Genomic DNA, 27,622 nt, shown 5'->3' with positions numbered 1-27,622 from the left:
TGTGACCACCTAGAGGGGTGAGATAGGGAGGGTGGGAGGGAGACGCAAGAGGGAGGGGATATGGGGATATATGTATACATACAGCTGATTCACTTTGTTATACAGCAGCAACTAACACACCATTGTAAAGCAATTATACTCCAATAAAGATGTTAAAAAAATAAATAAATTAAAAAAATAAAAGGTTATAGGTGAAGTTGGCTGGTGAGGACCTGGAAAAGCTTGACTTATGCGTTCGTCTCACTCTTTTTTTTTTTTTTTTTGCCCCTACTTGCATGTAGGGTTCCCAGGATACAGGACTTTCGTTTTTGTTTTTTTTGCGCTACGCGGGCCTCTCACTGTTGTGGCCTCTCCCGTTGTGGAGCACAGGCTCCGGAAGCGCAGGCTCAGCGGCCATGGCTCACGGGCCGAGCCGCTCCGCGGCATGTGGGATCTTCCCGAACCGGGGCACGAACCCGTGTCCCCTGCATCGGCAGGCGGACTCTCAACCACTGCGCCACCAGGGAAGCCCAATACACGACTTTTAACACTGGTGTGGTAAAAAAACGTTGCCTGCTATTTCAGTAAACAAGAATGTTGCCTGCCATTCTGGTAAACAATGAATGTTACCCACCATCAAGCCACCAACCATTGCATCCACCCTAGAGAGTGTGCCCTGAAGAGATTTCAGGATGAAGGAAAACAGGATACTGGCCCTGGATAGTTAAGATGCATATCAAAGGAATAATTTCTATGAATCCAGGCTCTTGTATCTTTCCATACATAGAGAAGCACTAAAATCATTAATTTGAGATGTCTGCTTTTTGTGATTAGCTATAATCTATTGATGTTTGACTCCATGTTTGTTTGTTTGTTTCCAGCAAAAACTCCTATATACCCTGACTCCTCCCTTTACCTCTTTGGAACAGTTCTATCTGAGAGGTGTCTCCCGGGCTTTAGTTCTCAGTAAGGTCACCAAATAAAACATAACTCTCAAAAAAAAAAAAAATGACTGCCTGAGTCTGTAATCTGTATATCTAGACAGGACATTTGAGAATTTATCAAAAGCAAGCTGTTGGAAACAGAATATAAAAGTAATTCTTCTGAATCTTTGAAATTGTCCATAGAACAAGAATAATTTTCAAAGGAGATGAGCAAGGTAAAATTTATTTCAGAAAATCAAAACCAGTACAATATCTGGGAAACAGGTAAAATAGCAATTCTTAGAGGAAAAGCTAATTTGCTCAAATAAGAGAAAGTTGAAAAGGTAGTGGGCAAAATTTTAACCAGAGGTTCCTGGTTAGTATCATATACTATTGTTCCCAGTGAAGTTCCAGGTCAGACAGTGGACAAGATAGCATCACCAGCCTTCACTGAATGGATTAAGGGTTTGGTTTTTGGCCAAAATGTCAGGTAAGAAAGAAAAGTCAGTACTCTGGAGCCCAAAGTATGTTGGGTACTTGTTTATATCTTAAGATCATGTCAGGTCACATGTGGTTTTTGTGGGATTAAAAAAGTAAGAGCTGCTGTTGCTGTATTAATATAATGGTTTCCTGGTATCTGGGTCCCTGGAGCAACAGATAAGGAGTATGCTAGACTACAAAGTGTGGCTCCAGGGAAGCTAAAACCTTCTTGCACCACTTCACAGTGGCTCCACTAAGCTAATTACAGAGAAGAGTTGATGGACTCCACAGGGACTCCACTCGAGGCCCTGCTGGTCAGAGAAAGGTCAGCCAGAACATAAGGAAGTAAGTACTAAGGAGAGAGCTATCAAGGAGACAGAAAAAGGGAGGGAGGATTGGTGGGAGGGAAAAGTTCCTTGGAGATTCAGCTGACTATACTTGTATAAGTTTACTTGTATGAACACGTGATCATAAAAAATAGTTACCTTTAATTATCTAGGGTATAATTCTGTGATGTAAATTTTTCTTTGTTTTTACATATTTTAAATAGGTAACTCACTAGATCTCCTACCTCAAGAAGGGCAGAGAAAAGTCCAGTCTAACTAACCTATTCTGAGTTTCCATGTGAGAAATATGATTAAAACCGATAATAACAAAGTCTGATAGCAAATGCCAAACCAGTACTCTAAACAGATTTATAAATTGTTTTCAAAGTTTAATTCTCCTAACTCCTTTTGCTCTAAAAGACAACTGAAAACTAGGACAGATAGACATAGCTTTTTAGTTAGTAAGGGATTAATCCCCTATAAGCTAGGAAATGGCCACAAGCATGAAGAACTTTCATGATGATGCTGAGTAAATAAGCCAATCAGTCTCCATCTGGCTGTCCCTTATATTGTACCACTGAGAGGAAATGAGGGTTCAGGTACTGGCAGTGACTGGTGTCAATGACAATATACATTCCCCTGGAGAGAGTAGCTGTCTTATGTGGAATAAAACTAGAAAATTCGAGAAGCTGATTTCTATGCCTTGCCTAACGTATCTAACATATAAGAAAAATCTGTAAACAGTTTAATGAAATTAATTGGTTGAATCTAGCAAAGCAAATTAGAAAACAATTTTATTCGAGATTTAAAAGAAGGAGATGACATAAATTCCTACCATGTCATGGAGTCCAGGAGGCCACTGGGTACTGTTCTTTGTTTAAGGAAATAATATTTTAAATGGTGGATAAGAATACTTTAGCTGTATTCACCAAATTAAACAGAGTATCTTTTGCACTGCAGAGGAAGAAGGTTAAGGAAAGCCAAGACCATAACAAGTGGCAGAACAATGTCATGCCACATGGCACTGGACTTTCCCTTAATATTCCACAAATAATCACCAAAAACATAGCACAAGATGTCCTAGCACTTGTGTTTACAACCTAGAATCCTAAAGCTGAAAGGAGCATTTGTAATTACTGAGGACTTCTACAGAAGAAAAAATTAAAAAGCAAAAAAGGTAAGTCAGTGAACCAGATAGAACCTAATCCCTCTGTCTTTCTATTATTTCAGTATGCATCCCTGATCTAGAATGTCTAAAAGCAAATATTCACTCTACATGTTCCATATATATATATATACACACACACACACACACACACACATATATATGTATATATGTATGTATCTATATCTTTTTCATTTAGTTAGAGAATAAAATCATAAAAATATATAGATCTGTGTAAAGCCACAATGTTCCTCTGAAGTTCCCAAATGCTTTGCAATTTTGCAAAATAAGGGCCAATTTCATAATAGATCTTTTAAAACTATAGTGAAAAGAAGCCTCTCCCAATTAGCAATCAGCAGTGCTTCTGTGCATCTCTAAGAAAACTGAGGATCTGCCATGAAAGGCGTGGGTTTCCTGAGAGATGAGAAAGACTTGTGTTCTGAAGTAGTAACTTTGTATCCTTGATATTTTTACTCTGCTTTCAATGACTTAATCTTATCCGTGTGTTTGTTCAGCACTGATTATTCTGCTGTATGAACATAGACTCAGAGCTAAGCTATCTGAAATTTTACATTGAGAAGGATTCTGTAGGGCATTTAACATAACGGTGAAAATCAATTCTCTAGAAAAGCACTGTCCAAATAGAAGTGTGAGCTGCATGTGTAATTTCAGAATTTTTAGTAGACAGGTTAAGAAAACAAAAATTAATTTTAGAATTAATAATATTATACCTTGTTTTACCCAATATACCTAAAATATATTAATTTCAACATAAAATTAGTATTTTAAAATTTTTTCATGAGGTTTTTTCAAAATCCAGGATGTATTTTACACTTAGAGCACAACTCATTTCTGAGCTGCATGTCAAATGCTCTAATAGCCACTTGTGGCTGGTAACTATAGTACTGGACAGCACAGCTTTAGATGATGTTGACTGTAAAGAATGAAAACTAAAATGAAATGTGCAAAGAATGATTTCAGACTTTGAAATGACAAGGAAAGAGCACTCCCCAAATTCATAACAATATGAATTCCATTTTTCCATTGGCTATGAAATTAGTATTGAAGCAAATGTTCCTGATACTACACAATGTCTTCTATGCAGCCCATATTTTAAAAATAGGTCAACCTCTGAGAGAGCTATATACTTTGTATGCTCTTCACTGTGCCTGTCAATAAATTTTTATATTACCTCTCTATTAATTCTTATGCTAGTAGTCTCACCTTTCTTCTCTTCATCCCATTTTCTTTTCTTATATCTAATTTATTATTTTTTTCAACTTATCCTACTGAAACTGGTCTCAAATCATTTTTGGAATGATTCGGGCATAATTTAAAAAAAATAATAATAGTTGAGCAGCATATGTTTCTGGACAAAGCTCTTGGGCTCTCCATTTCCCCAGCAAGTGATACCAGTAGCAATCCTGATCTATAACTGCAAAATGTTTTGTAAGTATGCAATACAAAACAAATGCTGACTCATTAAAAGGAAAAGTATCAAGACACTGTCAGCACTCTCGAACAGGGTGGAGGTATGTCACACAAAGCTATGAAAAATACTTAAAGAGAAATGATTAAGGTAGGTTCCACATAGGATGTTTCCCAAGCTAAAAGAGCTAGATTTTTTAAAAAGTCAATTATGATTCTTTCTAAACTGAAAGCAGAGAGTTAATGCTTCTTTGGTATACATATCATGGATAGTCTCACAATTTGCCAGGAAAACTGAGTCTCGTAGTCTAAGCTGATGGATGTCCACAGAAAATGGATATATTAGCTAAGGTAACTGGGGTTCCAATCCTTTCTAGAAGTTACTTATGTGACCTTGTGCCAATCACATAAGTTTTTAGTGCCAGATGTCTCCTCTGTAAAATGAAATTAATAATATTTCACTTGCTTAAAGCTATGCGACTGAATCAAATATACTCTTGAGGTCTATTGTATAACAAGGAATATATCTGGTCTTTGGTCCCAGCTCCTGACATAGAGTTTCAAATACCCTTGAAAGGTCCTGAGCAATAGGAAAGTTCCTGAGCAATTCACAATCAGCTCCTTTTGACCATACCTAAGTTTATGCTGAAATGACTCCTGTGGGCCCCTAGGTAGTTTTAAGGGAGGGGCTGGACAAGCCAGAAAGACCAAGCCTGTGACTAGAGGTTTGAAACTTTCAGCCCCACCCCCAGTCTCCAGGGAGGGGAGGGGAAGGGAAGGTGATTGATTTCAATCATGTGGCCAATTATTTATTCAATCATGCCTATGTAATGAAACCGCCATATAAAAACTCTGGACACTGAAGCTCAGTGGATCAGGAATTCCTGATGGGTGAACATGCTGATGTGCTGGAAGGTCGACATGCCTGGAATCCTTAAGGACAGGTCATGGAAACTCTGTTCTGCCCCCTCCTCCCTAGGATCCTGTCCTATGCATCTCTTCCATTTGGCTGTTGCTAAGTTACAGCCTTTATAATAAAACTGTAATCATAAGTACAGCATTTTTGGTGAGTTATGTGAGTTTTTCTAGTGAATTACTGAACTGAAAGGGGATGTGATGAGCCCCAAATCTGTAGTCAGCTAGGAAGAAGTACGGGTGGCTTGAGGTCACCTGTGACTTGTGGCTGATGCCTGAAGAGGGGCAGTCTTGTGGGACTGACCCCTCACCCTGTGGAGTCTGCACTAACTCCAGGTAGTTAGTGTTAGAACTGGATTAAATTGTAGAACACCCAGTTGGTGTTGGAAAACTGTTGTTGGAACACAAGGTCCAATCCAGATCAAGCACATTACAACTTGATATTGAGTCCATTTTAATATCTAGGTTATAGCCAGATGTGTCCCAGCATAAGTAATGTGAAATTTACTGGAATTGGATACAATAAAATAATACTATGCTTTTTTCTTGCCTACATGGTCACTGCTTCAATGAATCAAAAAATTTAAAGATATTACACTAAAGCAAGTCTTCATTATGAGAGATCATTTTTTTAATAATTAATTAATTAATTAATTAATTTATGGCTGTGTTGGGTCTTTGTTTCTGTGCGAGGACTTTCTCTAGTTGTGGCAAGCGGGGGCCGCTCTTCATCGCGGTGCGCGGGCCTCTCACTATCACGGCCTCTTGTTGTGGAGCACAGGCTCCAGACGCGCAGGCTCAGTAATTGTGGCTCACGGGCCCAGTTGCTCCGTGGCATGTGGGATCTTCCCAGACCAGGGCTCGAACCTGTGTCCCCTGCATTGGCAGGCAGATTCTCAACCACTGTGCCACCAGGGAAGCCCCAAGAGATAATTTTTGATATGGCAAAATAAAAAGTTCTGCATGTCTTGCCCAGAGAAAGGTATTTTCTATATTCTCTAGCTTTGCTTCATATAATTATTCTAGTATTAGTTGGGAATTCCACCCCCTCAATGGAATTATAATGTAAAGTATTAAAACAATGGTCAACATCCACGTTAAATGTTTGTGAAAGGTCAATATGAACATAAATACTGGTCTGCCATTATGGTTACACAGACTAATGAATTTATTTTCAGAGGTCAAGATCTATCTTACTAGAGAATATAGACTTTGCCACTAAGAGCTCAGTTTGGGGTGTGTTTTCCTTTTCTTTTTTTCCCCTAAAACAAACAAAAACAAAAGAAGGAGAAAAAGAGAATCTCTGTCAGTGAAACCTGAGACCTTAAGCTGGTAGTTACAAGATCAGGGAATTGACTGCAGACACAACAGGAACGCTAGAGGAAGCATTAGGCATTTTTAACTCCTAGGCACTGGTAAGAGAGGGGGAGATTAGTGTTTTAAGAGAATTTAGGTTAGTTGGAGAAAAAGGAAATGAAAATAGTTGTTTCTTAAGGTACCTAAGCAACTTCTTTCCATGATAAACTGGTGCTTTTAAAGGAATATCTTAACTACTAGGAAGTATAGGAGATAAATGAGCATCTCAAGTATTAAAAGCACTCCTGTCTTTAAAATGTTGTCTTTAAAATGTTTAAAAGCCCTCAAAAATGCTTTTCTACAGAAGAATACAGAACCTCATCCTTTTCCCTGGTTAATTGCCTGGGCAGGGGCTGATGCTACACCTTGTTTCCATCCATTGACAGGCAGACAGCTGACAAAGAGATTCCTGTGAGTCAGAGGGGAAGGGCAGGCCTTAAGCCATGTGACTGCTGGGATGTGGTGAAAAACTGAGGAGTCTTGAATTTCTTCAGAAAGGCACATCATTCAGGAAGAAAGGGCAGAGAAAGACAAAAAGAAGAGAAAGATTACCAGGCAAATTTTACTGATACCCACAAAGAAAATAAAGTGTTATTTTTCTCCTATTCTTGGTTACATTATATAAAATATTTGGTGTTTTTTATAATTAAACAGTCCCAATTATTAGGCTTAAGAGAGGCAATTAAATAAACAACCTTTTCTTTCCTCTCTTTCCATGTCAGTTTCTGAGTCTTTTACAAGCACTGATTCAGCTTCTTTATCTTCCATTCATTCTTCAACTCTCAGCAGTCTGGTCTATCACCCTACTTCCATTAAAAGTACTCTCTCTAAAATCTGCTTTGGATCCACTAACAATGATTATATCTCCACATTTCCTTCTGGCTACCCCACTTCATTTCACCCTATTCTTTAGTCATAATGAACTAGTTTTAGTTCCCTAATATGCCATGTTCATTTCCTCCCAGAATTTATACAAATACTTGCTTTTGTCAGAACACCCTTCCCAACCTACCTCATCGTACTCGAATGGCTAATCCCTAGCCATGTAGTCCAATGGGATACCCTAGTCCAAACCACTCACATATAACAAATGGGTAAAAAGATTTTGAAAGAGATTAAGTCTGTTGTCCAAATTCACAGCTACTTAGTGATCAAAGACAAAGGCCTCAATTCACCCATACAAGTGTACATTATCCTACCAGAGACCCTACCATAAACCACCTTCTCCTCCCAGGAGAGGAGTAGAATATAGAAGTAAAATATAGATCAACCATCATTATAGAACATTATAGGTAAGACTTTAAAAATTCTATAAATTGACTCACTAGTTTCTGAAGACTTCAGCTTTTCTAAATGGAAGTGTTGGCAATGATATTTTCTTCACATTTTCTAAATTCCAGTCTTAGAAACATGAAATTGGGAATGCTAAGGGGATTTTATGGTGCCTCTCTCTCTCTCTTCTCTCTCTCTCTCTCTCTCTCTCTCTCTCTCTCGTACACACACACACACATGCACACACACACGCACATAAAAGGGAGGAAGAGAGAAAGGATAAATTTCTAAAATTTGTAATACAAAAAGTAGACTAGATAGATGATTTAATTAAAACAACAGAACTCAAATCAGAATTTGTTAACTGCTGAAATACTAGAGCAGGTAATAGTGGAAAGGACTGAAATTTATTTCTTTTAAAATGTCTCATAAAAATTAGGACTTTAGTCAGTTTTTTAAGATGTATAAGGTACTGTTCCACCTAAAGGCAGCAGATGGCTAGAATGTTACAGGAATTTCTTGTAGGCCTGAGTAGAAGTCTGTCAACTTTCAACTATTATAATAATTTTTAAATAGACATGGTATTTAATATGATTTCCTGGTTTACACCTTATAAAATGGCCCAGTTAAAATAAATAGTTTACTGGCCTCAGCACCAAAGACGTGAAGTGAGGGCCAAAGAAAATATAAAATGTATAAAATGTCCCAGTGTAAACACCTTGAGACAAGAGCAGTGAATGCATCAGATATTCCTGGGAGAGTCTGGCTTACTACAAACATTAGGATTTTAGCCTATGTGAGTAAAAGGGAGGTGCAAATGGCTTGATGGAATGAGGTAGCGGTGCTAAAGAAATAATTTTCAGCTGAGGTGATGTTTGTAGCTAGCTGATATAGCAGAAAGAGATGGCCACACGTTGCTCTGGTGCTAATGGTGAGGTAAGGTCTCTGGTTTGCAATGATTAAGACAAGCTATTGTTTCAATGGGCTCATTTCTCCATGAAAATGCTTCTGGGTGTTTCCAAGCAAATCATGAGGATTAATGAAAATTTTTAAATAATTGTTTTATAAAGTTTCTAATAAAGGAATAGTAAAAAGGCTTTGGAGATTATGAAATTGTTATAACATACTCCTTTAACTTTAGGAAAAGTCTTTTTACCAAGTCTGGAACCAGGCTTAAGTAATAGGAAAACAGCAATAACCACAATATATTTTTAAACTTTTTCTTCTTTGAAATGGCATTTCTTAATCTTTCTAGTCCCTGAAACTTCCAAAGTGTGTAGGGTCTCAAAGAAAAATCTGAACAGTTTCTAAGAGCAATCAGTCACTGTCCTTATTTAGAGCTGGGATAAGTACTGCATTTACCAAACAGCCAAACAGAATTTAGGGTATTGGGAGGTTTGCCTCAGATAAAGAAGCTTAACTGGGTATTATGATTCTTCATGTAGCAGGTCCTTTGTACTTCCTCATCACTTAAATGCCTCACAAACAATCCAAGGTAACATTTGCTACCAGAAAAAGTACTTTGTCTCTGTTGGCCAATCTCTGGAAGCCAAGAGCAGGGTTTGACAGTGATATATAACAAGGTTAGAGCAGCATGATCCATCTCCATTTGCTTGACAAGGATGGCATCTTAGGCCATGGTGAGGAAGAGCAGGTTGCCCGCCTTCACTGCTCAGGTTGGCAGCACCTACTATCAAATGACTGGGTGTCTGGCAATGGGTTCAGAGAGACAATGGCTGCCTTATCTCCTGGAATTCAAGGAACTTCAGCTCATAGACCAAAATAACTGCTGAGTGGGCACTACTCACTGATCCATGTCTGAGAAAAGTCCTTCCAGAGGGTACAGGGTCCATCATCCACAGTCAAAGAGAAGTGACATGGCCATTTAAATGGCAGGGAAGCCCTCTGTTTGGGGTTTTTCATGGCTAAGAAAGGCACATCATAATAACATAGCATAATAGCATAGCACCTAGCATGACAACTACTGCCTATTTTTGACAGAAGGAAGATATTTGCAGTTTGTGCTCTTCCCACACCATTTTAGAGCTGAGAATCCAAGCTCAATCCTGCTTTTAAAAAGAACGGGTAAGGGCCTGGGAAGTGGGAGAGAGACAAAGCCATACAATCCATAAGTATCTGGGGAAGCTTTTGCATAGATTGATTGAGAGCTGTGTGTCTGAGAAAGTACCAGACTATGGCCTCTATTTTCATCCTACAAATTCCCACTGCACTTGAGTTTTAAATCTGGTTTCTTGTATAGAATATCTACAGTGTTCCAGGTCTTGCAGAGAAAACAAGGAATGAAGAGAATGAATGAAATGTTGATAACCATAACTATATATAATATATATACATATATAATTGCCAACTTAATGATTCTCCCTTGCAAATTTGTAAGTTTCACTGCAAATACTGAATCAAAATGAGAATTAGAAACCAGAATACAGAACATAACTGAGAAAAGGGGAAAACAAATGATAAAATAAATAAAGAAGGATGTGCTCTAACAAAGACTGGCTACCCAAAATCCCCATATCCATTTCCAGTAGAGAATGAAAGCATTTTTGTAAAGAAGAAACAAAAAGTATTTTTTCTGATTCCATTAACCAGTCAGTCAACCAAAAGACAAAATTCATTAGCCATAGAGCTTGTCTCATAGAACAAGTTATCGTCTCTATCACATTAAAGCAATAATAACTAATTATCCTTAGATTTTCACATGTGCAGAACACTGCAAATTATAGGAAGCAAGTTTATTTTTCTGCATATAAACTCCAAGTCTATCATCAATCTTTTTACCTTAATGTTTCTCAGATGGAAGAAAGCAGAACGGGAAAGCTTGTTTTAAAATTATAATTCAGAAAGATGAGGCTGAGGATAGAAGCTAAGGGATCTGAAATCAATGATACTGAAACACACAAAATGTCCTTGAGTAGTCTACAACAGGAAATTTGCATCTTCAGGAATTACATATCCTCAAACGAAGGAGGCATCTGTTATTTTGATATAACCTAGGAGATGAGGTTTAAAATTTTACTGGGCTCCAACTTTTTCCATTTGTCTCTCTTCAAACCCTATATTCTTAAAATGGCTCTCTTTTTAAGACTTGCAGAGGTACAATTAAGATAATTAAGATACAATTTGAAAAGTGTTGTTCTGATAAAATATATACTTTAATTGGAAAGGAAGTATTTAAATTCAAAACTTTTCACAAGAATCCCACAGTATGTAATGATACCAGTTGCTACAATTTAACATTTCTAAGATTGAAGTATATCTCACAGAAAGCCAACTTGTCTTCTTTAAATCTATCTGTCATATCAGTATTATATTAGTACTCATGTCCTAATAACTAAGTTTCCAAAAGAAATGTATTCATACTCTTTAGACTCTTCTGAAATTCAGGACTGCTTAAGTAACACGTTTCATCATGGCAACCCTGATCTTATCCCCAACCACACTGACATTTCTACAGGATACTATAGTGCTTTAGGTCTTCACTAGACAGCTTGCTTTCTTCCTAAACTAATATTATCCAAAAGTAAATACCATAAAGCAGACTCTGAGAACAATTATAGAGAAAGTTTCTTTGAGAAAAAAAATTACTGACCCTATTCCAATGGTCATTAAATTTATGAGCTCCTGATGGTAATCACTCAAAGCCTGCTTTCTGCTTCCATATATTCTAAGTCCCTGATGAACATGTTATCATAATAACTATGATTAAAACTATAATAAACATATTTAATATTTACTAGTGGTTACAAATATATGTGTATTAGGATCTGTAAAGCACTTCATATGCATTATCTCATTTAATTTTTAAAACAACTTTCCATACACATGAAAATATCCACACAATCTTCCCTCCCATGATAAACTGTAATGTCTTAGAACCAAATGGAAACTCAGAAATCATCTAGCCAAGTGTTCCCATATTATAAATGAGAAGCCCAAAGCCCAAACAGGTTTAATGAATTCCCAAGATCACACAGCAAGTTGGTGGCAAAACTGAGGTTATAATGCAGCTTTCCTTCCAGCTTGGTACTCTTTGTGATGGTGACACTTGACAATGAGGATGGCAGCTAGCAGTTACTGAGCACTTGTTATGTGTTACTCACTTAATCATCTCAACAAGTCTGTGAGATAGTATAATTGTAACTTCATTTTATAAATAAAGATACGGTTAAGAAGAGGAATACAGTATGCCCAAACTACTAAATATAATATATGATAACAAAAATCAGAGATGATAGAAACAGACTGGTTTCAAAGGTCAATCTGTTTTTATTACCTCTGATTTTAATTATTATATATTATACAGATGATATATTGAGAATTGACTGTTGGTGGCAAGAATGGCTTGATAATCCATAGAAGTTGGTGGTAGGATATGTGTACTCAAGTTGCCAATTGTACATCCTCCTAAGAGAGTATTCCTTAGGATTCCAACTACATCCTTGCTATTCATATCACATGACTTCCATCCCAAGCCACTTCCTACTTCTACTCCCTTCCATCTTCAGAGCTGACCAAAAAGATCCAGAAACTTGCTAATTGAGTCATTTTTATTCATTCAACAAATATTTATTAAGCAAGTACCATATGTCAGGCACTGTGCTAGAGGCTAAGGAGACAGGAGTGTGCAGACATGATCTGCTGTTTACCTTTTTCTTGGATCCTATGAAATCCATATATTCAAAATAAGCCCTCCTCTTTTCTTGAACTGTTTTGAATAAATTTTTGTTCCTTGCAAATAAACATAATTTAATTAAGACAGATTATTATGGATTGAGCTGGCAAAACAAAGACTTCAGAGAAAATGTAGAATATTTGGAACTCGTTAACAGGTGATGGCAGGGAAAAGGGCATTAAGACATCATTTCATTTCCCAGGATGAGAAGTCAACAGTCAGTGGAATGTGGCAGCCAAGCTCATAATTAAGGTATTATCTTATGTCACCTGGGAACGAGTTCCCATTGAGGGTGAAGCTTTGGAGGACTAGGTTGTCCTGCCATTGCTCAATTTAAAGAAACTGAAGAATATGGAAAGCTTTCATGTGAAAGCTTTTAATAACACTGGGCAACTTACAATGAAAATGGGGCACTCTGGTCCTTGCTAGAATGCATAGCTCAAAAATCCAAGAAAACACAGAACCATCATGAGGCACTACTATAATAATCCCCTTCTGTCTGCAGCTGGATAGCTGGGTGAGCTGAAAATCAAGAGCACAAACTGATCTATGAACTGATACACCAGCTGTCTTCATACTTTTACCATATTTCCTTGATAAATGCAAGGGTGCTAAGCGAAATTGTGAAAGCTTGATCCCTCAGCCTTCTCCAGAATGCTTTCGATTGTATCTCCCTTGCCAGCGAAGGGTAGCACTCTGCTCTGCTCTATCCCTCACTGAATCTTGTCCTGTGACTAGGACCTAAACACAACATGGGCTCAAGGGTGATAGCAAAATAAGAGTAGGGGAGAAAAGAATTATACTCAGAGGGGAATGTAAGAGTTTTCTAAGGAATTGCAGGAAAAAAAACCAAACAAACCTGTGTGGGTACACATTTTGCACTAGTTATTCAAGGATGACTAAACATAATTTTGAATGACAAATTAATTACTATTGGGCATCTTATCGGAGAGGCTTGATTTAATGTACGAGCTGGTAGTCACTTTAACAGTTTGTTTGGTAGGCTGATGCAGTTTGGGCTTAGTACTGGCTTAGTTATTAAGGACCAAAACTCCTTTTGCAAAATGTAAACTTCAAAGGCTGCAAGAGAAGAACGATAGTAAGACCTGTCACATTTGCTTCCCTTATGCTTCTGACCAGGGTCCTGAGGACTCACTTCTCTTCTGTCTCCCTCACATCAGGAAGAGATTGGTAAAGGAACGCCTGAAGGCTTAAGACAGACTCTTGTGGGGAGTGACCAATGGTGGATAACTAACTATATGGACGTGGAGAGTCAAAGATAGCTGGGATCAAGTAATGGAGAAAATAAAAATAAGTGAATACAGTTACCCCCAAATGGCAGGTGTTTGGGCCTGGTACTTAAGGTTCAGAGAGATCGCTTTACAAAGATTCCTTAGTTCAGAAGCCCCAGTGCAAAATCATAAGCAAGCCTATTAAGGCTTGCCCGATTAAGATTTGCTAAAACATCTCACACAGTCAGAAGAGAGCCTGCTATACCACACAAGGGAACTTGCAGCCATTTTTTTTAGTGAATATATACTAAGAGTTGGAAAATTCAAACTTCTCAGTCCTGGACTATTAGATCCTGACTTTTTTTTTTTTAGCCTTGAGCTAAAACTACTTCTCTAGGGATGCAGAAAGCAATCTGATCTTTCAGTTAGAGCGGGGTCTATGGAATTAAGTGACAAATGGTGTTCTGCTAATATTTTATATCATAGTAGGCTCAGTGAGATCATGAATCTACTCTAAAGTTGTTTCATTAAATCCTGAGTTTAGGCAGATTCTCCACATTGGTTTCCTGACCTGTAAAGTAAGGGCTATTATGGTAAGAAGGGTGAAATGGAAGGCTTTGGAGTCCTTGTTCCCAAGCTCATATTAACTTGACCATCAAAGAACTGAGAATTTGGCAAGATGCATTCTATTACCTTTCTGTACAGGGACTCGGTCTATTCTGTGCAAAAGGCGATGGGCCCTGCGAAAAGATGGATTACACTAAATTTTAAAAGATGCAATTGCCGCTGCATTTCCTCACAACCAAATGTCCCCTGGATTTGGATTAATTATATTATATTTTTAATATGCCAATCTTTTGATAATATAGGAACCTGAGCAGACAACTAAAAACTGAAATATTTAACATTATAAACCATATAACAATGGAAGTGGGAAAGAAAACAAGACAAAAACACATGAAAGCATATGCATAAAGAAGTGATAACTGTAATAAATAAAATTTCCATGGCTGTTTACAAATGATTTTATGCATAGTATCTTATTTGACTTCATAACAATACTGTGAGAAAACTATAGCAGGGATTAATATTTCTAGTTTACTGATGGACTCAGGGAGGGTAGATGAGTTGATTTATTCACTCCAATGGCTTGAATTATGATGCATAAATATGCTGAAGCTTCCAAATCATCTCCATCACGGATTACTGCAACAGCCTTATAACTGATCTCTGAGGCCCCTGATAAATTGCAGAGTTCTTTCCAAAAGCACAAATCTAATCAAGTCACCCTCCTATTTAACACCAATGGTTTCCCATTTTTTTTCAAGCTTCCAGCATGGTACTTTGCATGTAGTATCATGCAAAGTAGGGGTAGGGGCTCCACATATATTTGCTGAATAAATGAACAGATTACTGAAAAAGCGCTGTTAACAAGTAGGTGAGCTGGAATATGAACCTAGACCTCCTTATCTTTAGAAGATACAAAGAAAAAGGTTTGGAAATTCCAAATCCAGACACAGACTGAACATCCTAGTACATGAATGCTACAGTAGCCCAGGTTTGATCAAGGAGGTAAGTATTAGGTCATCAAGACCTGCTAGTATTTAAAATCCAGTTTCCGAACATATGGAGATATAAGATGAAATTCATACAGAGCAGAAGTACCCAGAGGTCACTGTCAATTTTTAAAGGGAAAGGAATATTTTCTTCACATCTCCTAAATCCTAATAATCTTCACCATAAAGGTACTTGGTTTGATTAGCCTGTCAGTAAGAATCAACAACACTCCTATTAGATAGTGGTATCCAAAGCAGTAGTTACCGTCTCTAGTAAACATCTGAGCTAACTAATTGATTTCTTGCAAAAGCATAGGCTGAGAATTAGAAAATCATCAGTTCTGGATGGTAACTTTCAGAACAACTACAGAAGTTCGACAGATAACTACAAAAAGCAAAACTTACATTGAATAAAAGGGCATCTCCAAACCTAACTGATCCACAAACTACAGACAAAGGTCTGCGTGGTCTGCAAAAGACCTTCTGAGAGTTGCTGTATATTTATTACTGCTGTTGTTACTGCTGCTGATAATGGTAACAGGAGAAGCTACTCCTTATTGCATATTTAATGTTTTGCCAGCCATGAAATAAACCCTTTTATGCATTATCTCATTTAATTCTGACCCCATTCCTGTAATATTAGGTTCTATTATTATTCCTATTTCATAAATGGGGCTGTGAGAGGTTAAATAACTTATATATGGTCACAGTAAAAAGAAGTGGTGACTTGAACATCTGACTGAGCTGACTCTCAAATCTGTGTTCTTAATGACTACACTATACTAGCTGAATATCTCAGGCTTGCATGCATATAATTCCTGTATGTATTTGGGATCTAACAAAGTGGCAGCCCAGGCCTCAGAGTCAAACACTCAAGATACATTCACATTCTATCTTGTCCAAAGTTTTATTTCTTTCAGGACCTATACACAGTTCTTCCAATGACTCACAGACAATAGCAAAAATACCTCACGTACACACCACTGGGTAGAAAGATGTAAGTGTTAATTATCTTGTCATTTGGGGCTGCTTTTATACGCCTCTGTATAGTTATGTGAATCTTATGTATCATTTCTTTAAGATTTTTTATAGACCACTGAGCATGTAAAGAAGAAAATGAGGGGGATGGTATAGCAAAAGACATAGAATTCTTTCTTTTAAATTAAAATAAATGTCCATGGAAAGTTTTTTGACAGACAAATTAATGCCAATCAGAAATGAAACATTAAATTCTAAATCAATGAACCTTAGTGGCTCTAAATATATGGGGAAAAAATTTCAGTGGTAATATGGTTATTAGAGACACTGCCATGCCTCACAAATGTTAGTGTCAAGCTGATCCTAAGTCTGAAAGGCTATTACAAATATTGAGTGGCTTTTCAGGCAAGACACTGGCTCTCTGGAAACCCTCTGCCATAGTTAACGAACTATTTTCATAGTTTCCACCTTTTCATTAAATGATCTCTCTACCTCTTAGTCAACTGAAAGCTGGCTCTCTGCTAAGGATACCAATTCACCTATAGTTCTCTAAAGTAGAAACAGTTCATTCTTCTACAAAAAATGTACTTCAGAATCAGGCTATAAGATGGGCATTTTCCTTATTCATTGGTGCTTCTCTCAGACCATTACTCCTCTTCCTCAAGGCTCATATATTTTAGCTTATTACCCCCCATCCCTCTTTACCTTTTAGCTCTATCAAAAATGCAGTCACTTTGATTGAGTTATTCCCAATCATTCATCAGGCTTTGCCGTTCAACCATTGGTAATGGTTGGTCACCTACCCCAAAGCCTTTTTCTCCCTTTTATTTATATCAGAATGAGGTTCTACTATTCCTCAAGACTCGGAAAATGATGACTTTGTATTCAACATTAAGAATCAATCTTGACTGGTTTAGCCAACCATTATGTTTTCATTCTCCTGGGAAGTAACTGGTTAAGACAGAGCCATGCAAAACAATTCTGGTTAACTAGATGCAAAGAATCCAGTGGATGGCTTCTAGAAACAATTCTGTGGCTCTTGGATGTTATCATGTCTGGATGTAATCCCTGGAATTGTACTTATTTCTTTTTTCTTAAATCTCAGATACCAGTTCTTTTTTTTAAACATTTATTTATTTATTTATTTAATTTATTTATTTGGCTGTGTTGGGTCCTCACTGCTGCGTGCGGGCTCTCTCAAGTTGAGGCGAGCGGGGGCTACTCTTCATTGTGGTGCACGGGCCTCTCACTGCGGTGGCCTCTCTTGCTAAGGAGCACAGGCTTCAGGCGCGTGGGCTTCAGCAGTTGTGGCGCACGGGCCCAGCAGCTGTGGCTCGCCGGCTCTAGAGCGCAGGCTTAGCAGCCGCGGCGCACGGGCCCAGCTGCTCCGCGGCATGTGGGATCTTCCCGGACTAGGGCTCGAACCCGTGTGCTCTGCAATGGCAGGCGGACTCCCAACCACTGCGCCACCAGAGAAGCCCTGGAATTGTACTTATTTCTGAATGATGAGATAATTTTTTTGTTACTTTTTTCTCCCAAAATTTCCACAAAGAGCAGGTATTACTGCTATAAAAAATAAAATTAAAAAAGAAAAACCGGGCTTCCCGGTTCTAGGAAAAGAGATATTGTGGGAGACATCTTTGAACAATGTAATCTGCACTGTAGAGCTGGGTTGACATCTAGTATAATTTCCTTTCAACGTGAAAAACTACCTTTTAAATGTGTTGTGGTATAGATCTTCTGGTGACAAATTTTCTCAACTTGTTTATTTGAAAATGTCTATATTTTACCTTTATGTTTGAAGGATATTTTTCACAAGATAGAGTTTTCAGGTTAAGGTTAACAGGCTTTTTTTTTTCTTTCTTTCAGGATTTTAAAGATGTTCCTCTACTGCCTTCTGGTTTGCACTGTTTCTGATAAGAAATTAGCAGTAATTCTTATCATTGCTCTTTATTATATAATGTGTCTTTTATTCTGCTATTAAGATTTTCTGTTTTATTGCTGTTATTTTTAGCAATCTGACCATAATGTGCCTGGGTGTGGCTATATGTTTATCTCGCTAAAGATTTGTTGAGCTTTTTGAATCAGTGAGTTAATACTTTTTTTAAATCAAACCTGGAAAAAATTTCCTCCAGTCATGCATTATATCCATTTTTTCCTTTAAGTTATTGAATATATTTATATTCAGTTTTTTAAAGGCCCTGTCCACTATTTTTAACATTTGTATAATCAGTGGGTTTATTTCTATTGTTTATTTTTTTCTTCTGTTATGGGTCATATTTTCCTACTTCTTTGTATGTCGAATTTTAGTTTTTTGATGTGAAATTGTAGATGCTATACGGTTGAGAATCTGAAAACTTTTTCATGTTCTTCTTCCTTCAAAGATTGTTGAGTGTTTTGGCAGGCAGTTATTTTACTGGCAGATTACCTTTATCTTGTCAAGTCTTCTTATTAGACTTTATTAGGGTGGCTCAAGATTAGCTCTTACTCTAGAGCTTGAATAGCATTCTTAATGCCTAACCTTCTGGGGTATTACTGAATGCACAATATGTTAAGGCGGTCTCTCCACTCTAGTTGGTCAGAATTCCAGTGTTTCCTAGCACTCTGTGACCACTGGCATTCCTATTCAGCTCATAGATCCTCAGTGGCTATTCTCCGCTAAGCCTCCCAGAGTTTCACACCACACATGGCAACTTGGTTTTTGATCAAAGACTCAAGGGCTCTCCAAAGCAGATTTCTGGAGCAACTTCTTTAAACAACTCCTTGCTCTCAGGTACCTTTCTCCACAAACCTAAGCTGCCTCAACAGCCTTATAAGCCAATTCCTGGGCGTGGGGGGTTTCTGTGCAAAACACTGCTTTTTATTCGGGCTCTACTTTCCTGTGCTGTGTTTGGATAGTGCCCCCAGACAGAAAACAAGAGTAAATGTCAAGCTTACCTTGTACATTTCCCCTCTGAAGGGTCACAGCCTTGTGCTCTCTGCTGTCTAATGCATGAAAAGAGTTGTTTCATACAGTTTATCCAGTTTTATAGCTGTTTATGGCAGAAGGGTGACCTTGATGCCTGTTACTCTGTGATGGCTGGAACTGGAAGTCTTAATTAATTAATTAAAAATAGTATAGCCAATTAAGCCTTAATTTCCAGCCATCAAAAGTCAACCAAGCAGGAGAATTCCCTGGCAGTCCAGTGGTTAGGACTCTGTGCTTCCACTGCAGGGGGCCCAGGTTCAATCCCTGGTCAGAGAACTAAGATTCTGCAAGCTGTGTGGTGTGGCCAGAAAAAAAAAAAAAAAGCCAACCAAGGGAAACCAATAAACAGTAAAAAAAATTAAAAGGTGGGGCAGAAGTATTAGCAGACTCATGTAATTTTCCACTATGTTAATTTTCCTAGAATCAGAGAAAAGTTTCCAGGAGTCATATCATTTTTGTTCATTTTCATTTCTCACTGATGGCACAACGAGCACCACAACACTCTTCATTTGTTCCTTCTTTCTTGCTAACCAGAGCCTGATTTTGTGTTTAATTCCAAGTAGACAATTCATGATAAATCAACTATGTCAATAATGATGCTCCTCTTTCTCTTTGCCAGATACTCAACCTCCCAGTCTCCCTGAGAGCTGGAGGCAACCACACAACTATATTTTGACCAATGAGACACACAGGAAGTTTGTTAGGGGGTTACTGAAAAGATTTTAATTTTTTTAATAAAAAAATAGGTGATGCTGGCACCTCCCTCCTGCATTGAATGTGAGTCCCTTCTGACTATAATATGTATGAGGAGGAAAATTCTAAGTATGACAGAAGAGAGGGAACAAAAGAGCCTGGGTCCTTGATGACATCACTGAGCGACTAAATTAATACAGCAACTCACTGCCTCTAAGAAAAATAAAACCTATTTAGTTTAACCACTCTGTCTACGGTTTTGTGTTTCTACCTGTCATAGAAAGCATCTCTGACTGATAAATGCATACTCCATTTGTTATTTAGACTAAGAAGAGTTTGCAGATAAGATGAAAAAATGGTTTTCAAATACAACATAAAAAGGAAATGGTTGAGAACTGCATTCTTTGAAGTCTTTGAACTAATCAGGTTTTCTTTGGTGTGTATTAAATGCATGTCTGCCTTGTATCCCCCTCTAGACTGCAAACTTCCATGCCAGGGATCTTCTTTGTTCTACATATGGGCCTAGGCACTCTTGGGTGTTCAAATTAGCTTGGTGACAGACTCTTATTTCTAGTACTCTTTGACTCCATTAGGACCAAAACCCCACAGACCTAAAACTTTTTTTTCCACAGAGGTGAATATGCAGGTAAAACAAATAAGCGAAGAGATGGTTTACTGTCTTACGTTCACATTCTCTGACATCCAAGTTGAACTGCTGTAATGCTCCCAAGGTGAGCTGCCTTACTTCAGCTTCCAGCAAAAGTTGCATCAAGGACGTGGCTAAATGCTTGCAAGCTGACATACATGCTGTCTGGGCCACCTTTCCCTGAAATACAAGAATGTAAATCATAAGGCTGATGGATTAAAATCAAATTCCAACGAAAATTAAAATCATTTATTTTTCAATTAGCAATTTCTTTGAAGGTTTTCTCCATCATGATAACCCTTGCATTCAAATAACTTTGAAATTAATAGCACCTCATGGCAAACATCTTAAATATTTAGTTCCATTACCATCAGTCACGTCAGTATAACACTCAGCTAAAATTCATAAAGCCCAGCTATTTATTTACGAAGTGCTTTCTTCCTAAATCAACAATAGATTAACAATATTCAAAATCTTAATTAAACTGAGAAGGAATGTTTCCACAGAGAATAAATTTCAAAGAGTCCCTTCTAAAAATACCATAATTCTTAAAAAGCGAATGTAAACAATTCCTAACTTATCTTGAAACCGAAGTGTTTACTACTTTATGATTTAACACATATAAAATGAAAAGAATGGTTTAAAACAAAATGGTTTTCTGAAAAAAATAATTAAAAGGATAAATTTTGTTTTCTTAAAAAATAAACACTGAGGTTTATGAACACACACTCTAAGCTAGTTTTTTAAATACTGATATTAAAATTAGTATTTTACCATCTTCTTTAAAAGATTCACTTTACACTAGTGAATAATATCTTAGTTCCAGGTCTGGGTTATACATCATGAAAGATATATCCATTTCTTCCCCAGATATATATCCATTTTATTTTTGTTATCATCTAGTCTGCAAAACAGGATAAGTTTGAAAAAGTCTGAGTCCTCATATTAGTCAGTGGATCCTTCTTTTTTGAAATCATGAAATACTTCAGTCATTCAGAAAGATATATAGAATTATATGATGAACACTTATGTACATACTAAACATTACAAATATAGTTAAAGCCCTTATATGACCTCCTTAAATCATTTTATTCCTTCTCCCCAGAGGTGACTGTTTCTTGTGTTGAGTATACCATTTGTATTATAAAAATACTATATGACAAGTATATAATAAGAAACAATATTTTTATTATTTTATGTATTTGAAACTTCCTGTATTACAAAGGATGTCCTTCTACAACTTGCTTTTTTGGTTCAGTGTTATGAATGTGAATGTTTATAAATGAAATACATGTGGTTGTAGTTTATTCCTTTAATTATTCCACAGTATTCCATTTTAGGAGTACACCAGAATTTATTTGTCCATTCTTCTGTTGTTGGAGATTTAGGTTGTTTCTTTTCTTGTTTTTTCTTTTGCTATTATAAACAGAGTAGGTCATAGAGTAATGTCAGTCTTCATGAAAATGCCAGATTCTGACTGTAGTTTTTTTTTTTAATATATATATTTTTCATATGTTTCACTGGGCCAGGACCTTCCACAAAAGTTAGCAGGCTTTAAATGGAAAAACATATAACAAATAATACCAGAATGAATTTTAAAATTTGCATGACTTTTTATATACTTTGGATAATTCCTTTAAGATTATTTCTCAAATCTACTAGAATGAGGGGTATCAATGTATTGTGATTCATAATGCACATGTGTATACGTGAAGAGGAACACAGGTGGAAGCCAGATTTCCAAATATCTAACTATAAACTGCTTTGCCTATGGTATATTCTGATTTACAATGTCCCTAGATATTTCCTAGAGTATCACTTAATTGCATAATCACCAGCACTGAGTACTATTACAAATTTTTCTACTAATTAAACAAGAGATACTTTATGATTTTTGTCTTTGATTATTCTGTGAGATTGAATATCTTCTAAATTTTTATTTGACTAAAATATTATTTTATAGAATAAAAATAACAGTAATAAACAATGACCTATTATATTACACATTCTAAAAATGTTTCTCCTCTATGGTTCTGTTTGTAGGTTCTGAAGACCCACACTCTGGGTGATTTAACACAACAAATGGAAATACTTAAGTAGGGAATGCCGTAGAGACCAAGTCGAAAGGAGGCAATGGAAGCATAAAGAATCCTAAAGAGAAAAGTTACGTAAAAGAAATCCATATTAAATGGCATGCTTTCAACTAAACCCACTGGAGACCTGGAACAGGTATCACCAAGGAGCCATAGAGTTCAACATAATTGTCAGGCTATGCCCCATGAGAAGAATCAGAGGGGGCAGATCAAAGTTGTGAGAAGCCCTATGGCTTTTCAACAGTGAGAGTGGGAGTGCAGTGAAGAAATGAGGATAGACTAGAGCAGATGTCCAGAGACAACACTGCAGATCAGAAGGCAAAGGAAAGGGGAAAGAAACTACTGTCTCTTGGACACTACTATATGCCCAAGATATGCTATACTTAGGCAGCTGACATCTTATGTTATTTCACTTAATTCTCACAATCAACCCAAGCAGTTGGTATTATTCCTTTCCTGTAGATGAATAAACGAAGGTTCTCCGTAAGGTTAAGAAATTTAGACAAAGTCATACAGCTATTTGTTACTTCTACCCAATCCTAAATCCGTATCTTTCCGGTAAATCATCACCTAAAAAGCAACACTAAATTTTATACTGTCTTATACTGGAACAGCTGGGCAAAAACAGATCCAGATAATAACAGGGTTAACAGGTTATCCAAGACATAAAAACTAGGTCCAAACACGTAAGACAGTTGTAGTTCAGGAGCCAACTCTTCAAATACTGAGTATCTGCTGGGGCATGCTTTTTAACTGTGGTCCAGCATAACTATCTAGGCCAAGGCCAACACTTAAAGGTCCTAACAAACTGAACATGGAGATGTTGCAAAAATCAAAGAGCTAAAAGCCCAATTAAGCTGGAGGCTGAGAAGACAGCATTTGAAAGGCTTGTTTCCAGTGGTCAAAACAGATTGCCAAGGAGAAAGGAAACTGGCCTAATAAAATGAAAATAAGATAGCTCACAGTCAGAAAGTCCCAAGTTTGAATTTTTATCTCTACCACTCATTAGAAGTGTAATTTAGTGTAAGTTAGTTGACACTTCAGACTCATTATTCATCTCAAAATATTAAGCAGCTTATTAACTTTAACATGAAACAAATCTATATCAATCTATATCAATCAATAGAGCCAAAGGCACTTATACATGATCATATGTTATACTACCCTAACATACTGAGTTACTTAACTGTCCTCCAATCATTTTCCACCCTACTTCCCCTCAAGCTAATTCTTTATTTCCAAACACAGTGATAATTGCAGAAATGTATATTTTCATTGTTAAATATTTTTCTAATTCTAGAAAGCATTTTGGAGCTTTGCTAATTCACAGTCTGCGATCCATTCTCTTTTTCACTTCTGGTTTCCATTACTACCATGGTATCCATAGATTTTCTAAGAAAGGATAAACAGAGACCCAGGCAATAACAATCAACACACTAAGCAATAAAAATTGGTGGTTTCACCCTCTTCATGGAGCAGATTCTTTCTAGGAACAAACTGCCAATCTCTAGGACAGGGTAAGAATTTGGAACAAAGCCTAAACTGACCCAAACCTAAATGGCCAAAACTGCCTTTGCATATACCTCCAGGAACAGTTTCAAATCAGTGATAATCACAACTAGATTATATCTTATGAAGCTATGACAGTCTCAGTGTACAGAGACTACACAAGAAATAGAAACAGAATGCCAGACAAGATGAAAAATGACCTAAGTATTATCATCATATTTTGAACATATGAGGAACCTGGCATGCAGGGAGATTTGAGTCACAATATCTTACAACTAGCTCTACAGGCAACATCATACTGCCTCTTAATGCAGCTACAATATTTCTGTATTCCAAGACAGCCAATAAGTATCAACTGAATGAACTGAAAGTCAACTACCAAAGCACTTAAATAATTCATACTACTTCTCAAGCCTGTTAAAATACCTTTTTAAAAAAAGTTTTGGGAAGGGAAGAAGAGTACATTGGTGACTAAATTCATGTTGTTAATTCAAAGTCAGGCTTATGACCACAGTGAGAACCATCACTGGGCATGAGTCAAGATCTATGAAAATACTTTTTTGATTTTCACCACGTACCTCTTTGGTAATCAACTCATTTACTTCAAAAATAAAACCAGATTCATATCCTCTAATTTGAATTATTCCATCTACCTCCTATTCTCCATTTACTGTCTTAACTTGTACCATAAAACTTTGCACTAGATGATTTACTGCACTGCCATTTCATGCATTTACGTTTCCTTGAAAAGTACATGATTTGCAAGGAAAGAAACTATTGCATTTTTATTTTGGTATATCTAAATGAAGCATAGCTCTAGACTGCAAAGTAGGTACACACTGCCGCCCAACTTTACGCCTTGGAGGTATCTCGTTCTCTTCTACACAGAGGGAGATACCATCCATTGTTTCTTACACAAAAGCACAATTCAACACAATTAAGACAAGTAGGAATCTTATAAATTCCTTCTTCAAAATACAGAAAGCTCAGTATTCATTACTTTCAATTACTATGTACTTCAATTACACAATACCAAGTGTTATGTCATAGTACTAAATACAAGTGAGCAGAGGTGAAGAGCTTCGAGAAAGCATTATCACCCTCAGTATCACCACAAACTCTACCACCATCACCAGAGCAGCTGCTTCCATTTATTGAGCATTGACTATGTGCCAAATGTTTTGAAAGTATTTTCTCACATAATTCTCACAAGAACCCCATGAGGTATTTAACCCTCTGCTTATAGCTAAGGACAGAGAGGTTAAGCCATCTGAATATACCTTGTAAGTTGTGGACCTAGGACGTGAATCCAGCCTTGTCAAATTCCAAAGGCTCTTAACAATCATTTGATCCTCCCTCCCAGTAAAAGGCCTTGGGGTAGTTGCTACATTGTCCTGTTGCTTTGCGACTTTGGGTAAGGGGATGAAGAGGACGAGAAGAAAACATTTTTTTTTCTCCCTTCTCCATCTAAGGAAGCATCAAAAGAATGCTGGATTCACAGCAGGTATTTAGAATGGACTCCAACCACAGCTCTCTGTCAACCTACTGGGGTCAGATCTGAGTTCCAGATCATCAAGAATCTTAACTAAACGACTTAAGTGGTCAAAGCCAAATTTCTCTTTCTCTGGATAATCTTAACAAGTTTCACTGTAAGGAATGTTTAAAGAGAGCCAGGAAAGACAGCTGTCTTTTCACACCAAATTTCTCCTCTGCTTTCTGAGTAACACTCCCTTGCTTACATTTTGGTGTGTCAAATTTTATCTTTCTTTAGTTATTTAATGAGTTATGTCACCATGAAATAGAGAAAAGTTCAGACACAGAAACTGATCTAGCAAGGCAAGTAAGAACTACTCAAAGTAAAGTAAAGCCACCCTATAAATTGCTAGTTCTTTCTGTGTACCTATACCTCTAATTCCTTAACCTTCTACCCTGACCACTACTGTAGACAGTTTCTTTGGCCTGCCCCTTCCTTCATTGAACAAGGAAGCTGTCTTGTTCCTTTTTCCTCAATATCCCATGGCTATGGGTGAGGCCACTTCATTCCCATAGTACTAAGCCTCCTATTTACTTAGGATGGACATTAAATGAGCCACATTCAGAGGATAGAGTTCTGGATCTTCCCATATGTTCCTGTTATCTGGGACCCATGCTTGGAACTTTGGTTCCCATGTGCTGCAGAAACCCTATGACAAAGTCTTACTTTATCTTTATACCTAAACAACCTTAAAAATCACATATCCTCTCCAAGTTGATTTTCCCACAACTGTACCCATGTCTTAGGAAGGATTACAATCCTACTTAAAGAACATTCTTAAATTTAAATTAGAGAATCTATACAAATATCCACTCATTAAAAGATTCACAAATCCCTATTTCAGACAAACAAATGTTCCCTAACAGCTAAAGAAAATGAAGCCCAAGGATGATAGTTAATATATCTTGGGCAAGATATTTGGTATTATTTGATGACTTTAGTAGAGCCTACAATGAGATGGTGAACCTCTAATAAATCAAAAATAAGAAAAACATAACAAAAAGTAAATAGGGCTTCCCTGGTGGCGCAGTGGTTGAGAGTCCGCCTGCCGATGCAGGGGATGCGGGTTCGTGCCCCGATCCGGGAAGATCCCACATGCAGCGGAGCGGCTGGGCCTGTGAGCCATGGCCGCTGAGCCTGCGCGTCCGGAGCCTGTGCTCCGCAACGGGAGAGGCCACAACAGTGAGAGGCCCGCGTACCCGAAAAAAAAAAAGTAAATAGAGGTAAACAATCCTTAATTTGTCATGAAAAAATTAAGAAGCTCGAAGGAAAAAGCATAGTCAAAAGAAAACTGGAAGTATATACTCAGGATGTAGATGGAAGGAGGTGTCAGAGGAGGGATGTAACAGATGGCATAAACCTGGTTCTCAGACTTATCCACTTGTTTCGCTTTCTTATTCAGTCATTTTTCAAGAAACACAGAAATCTTTTTAAAAACACTTTTTGCTATGCATGCTTTTATTGAGGTATAATTACAAACAGTACATACGGAGCTCTTAAGGATATACAGCTTGGTGACCTTTACATATGTAAAAACCTATAAAACTGCCATCCAGATCAAGATAGGAAATATTTCCATAAACCTGAAAGTTCCTCATGCCCCTTTCAAATCAGTAGATCCACCCACACCATGAGGTAACTTTTCTGACTTATAGCCCCATAGATTTGTTTTGCCTCTTTCTTGAACTTCATATAAAAAGAACCCTACGGTGGTGTCCTCTTTTATGCTTAGCTTCTTTTTGCTCAGTATGTTTTTGAGATTCATCCATGTTGCTGCATGTATCCATAGTTTCTTTCTTTCTATTGCTGAGAAGTATGAATAAATCACAATTTGTTTATTCATTTTTCCTATTGATATCTATTTGGGTTATTTCTA

At 37.2% G+C, this 27,622-nt stretch overlaps 1 protein-coding gene across 24 annotated transcripts in view; it reads right to left on the bottom strand.

Annotated features, from left to right (window-relative positions):
- Positions 1-27,622, bottom strand: part of EXOC6B (exocyst complex component 6B) — a 703,642-nt gene that overhangs the window by 173,016 nt on the left and 503,004 nt on the right. For 14 of the 24 annotated variants that reach the window (XM_089922288.1, XM_089922290.1, XM_089922299.1 and 11 more), the window contains 2 exons: positions 20,649-20,790; positions 6,938-7,060 (listed from right to left, as the gene is read on the bottom strand). In XM_089922288.1, the coding sequence (XP_089778414.1) occupies positions 6,938-7,060; positions 20,649-20,790 (265 nt within the window). The other 10 variants (XM_022561258.2, XM_089922289.1, XM_089922291.1 and 7 more) reach the window with 3 other exon arrangements.

The sequence above is a fragment of the Delphinapterus leucas genome, chromosome 13 (assembly GCF_059928025.1).
Source record: "Delphinapterus leucas isolate spDelLeu-1000000601 "Yukka" chromosome 13, BTC_Dleu_Yukka2, whole genome shotgun sequence".
Classification (NCBI taxonomy): domain Eukaryota; kingdom Metazoa; phylum Chordata; class Mammalia; order Artiodactyla; family Monodontidae; genus Delphinapterus; species Delphinapterus leucas.
The sequence above is the reverse complement of the archived record's forward strand: the minus strand, read 5'-3'. Positions and strand labels throughout refer to the sequence as shown.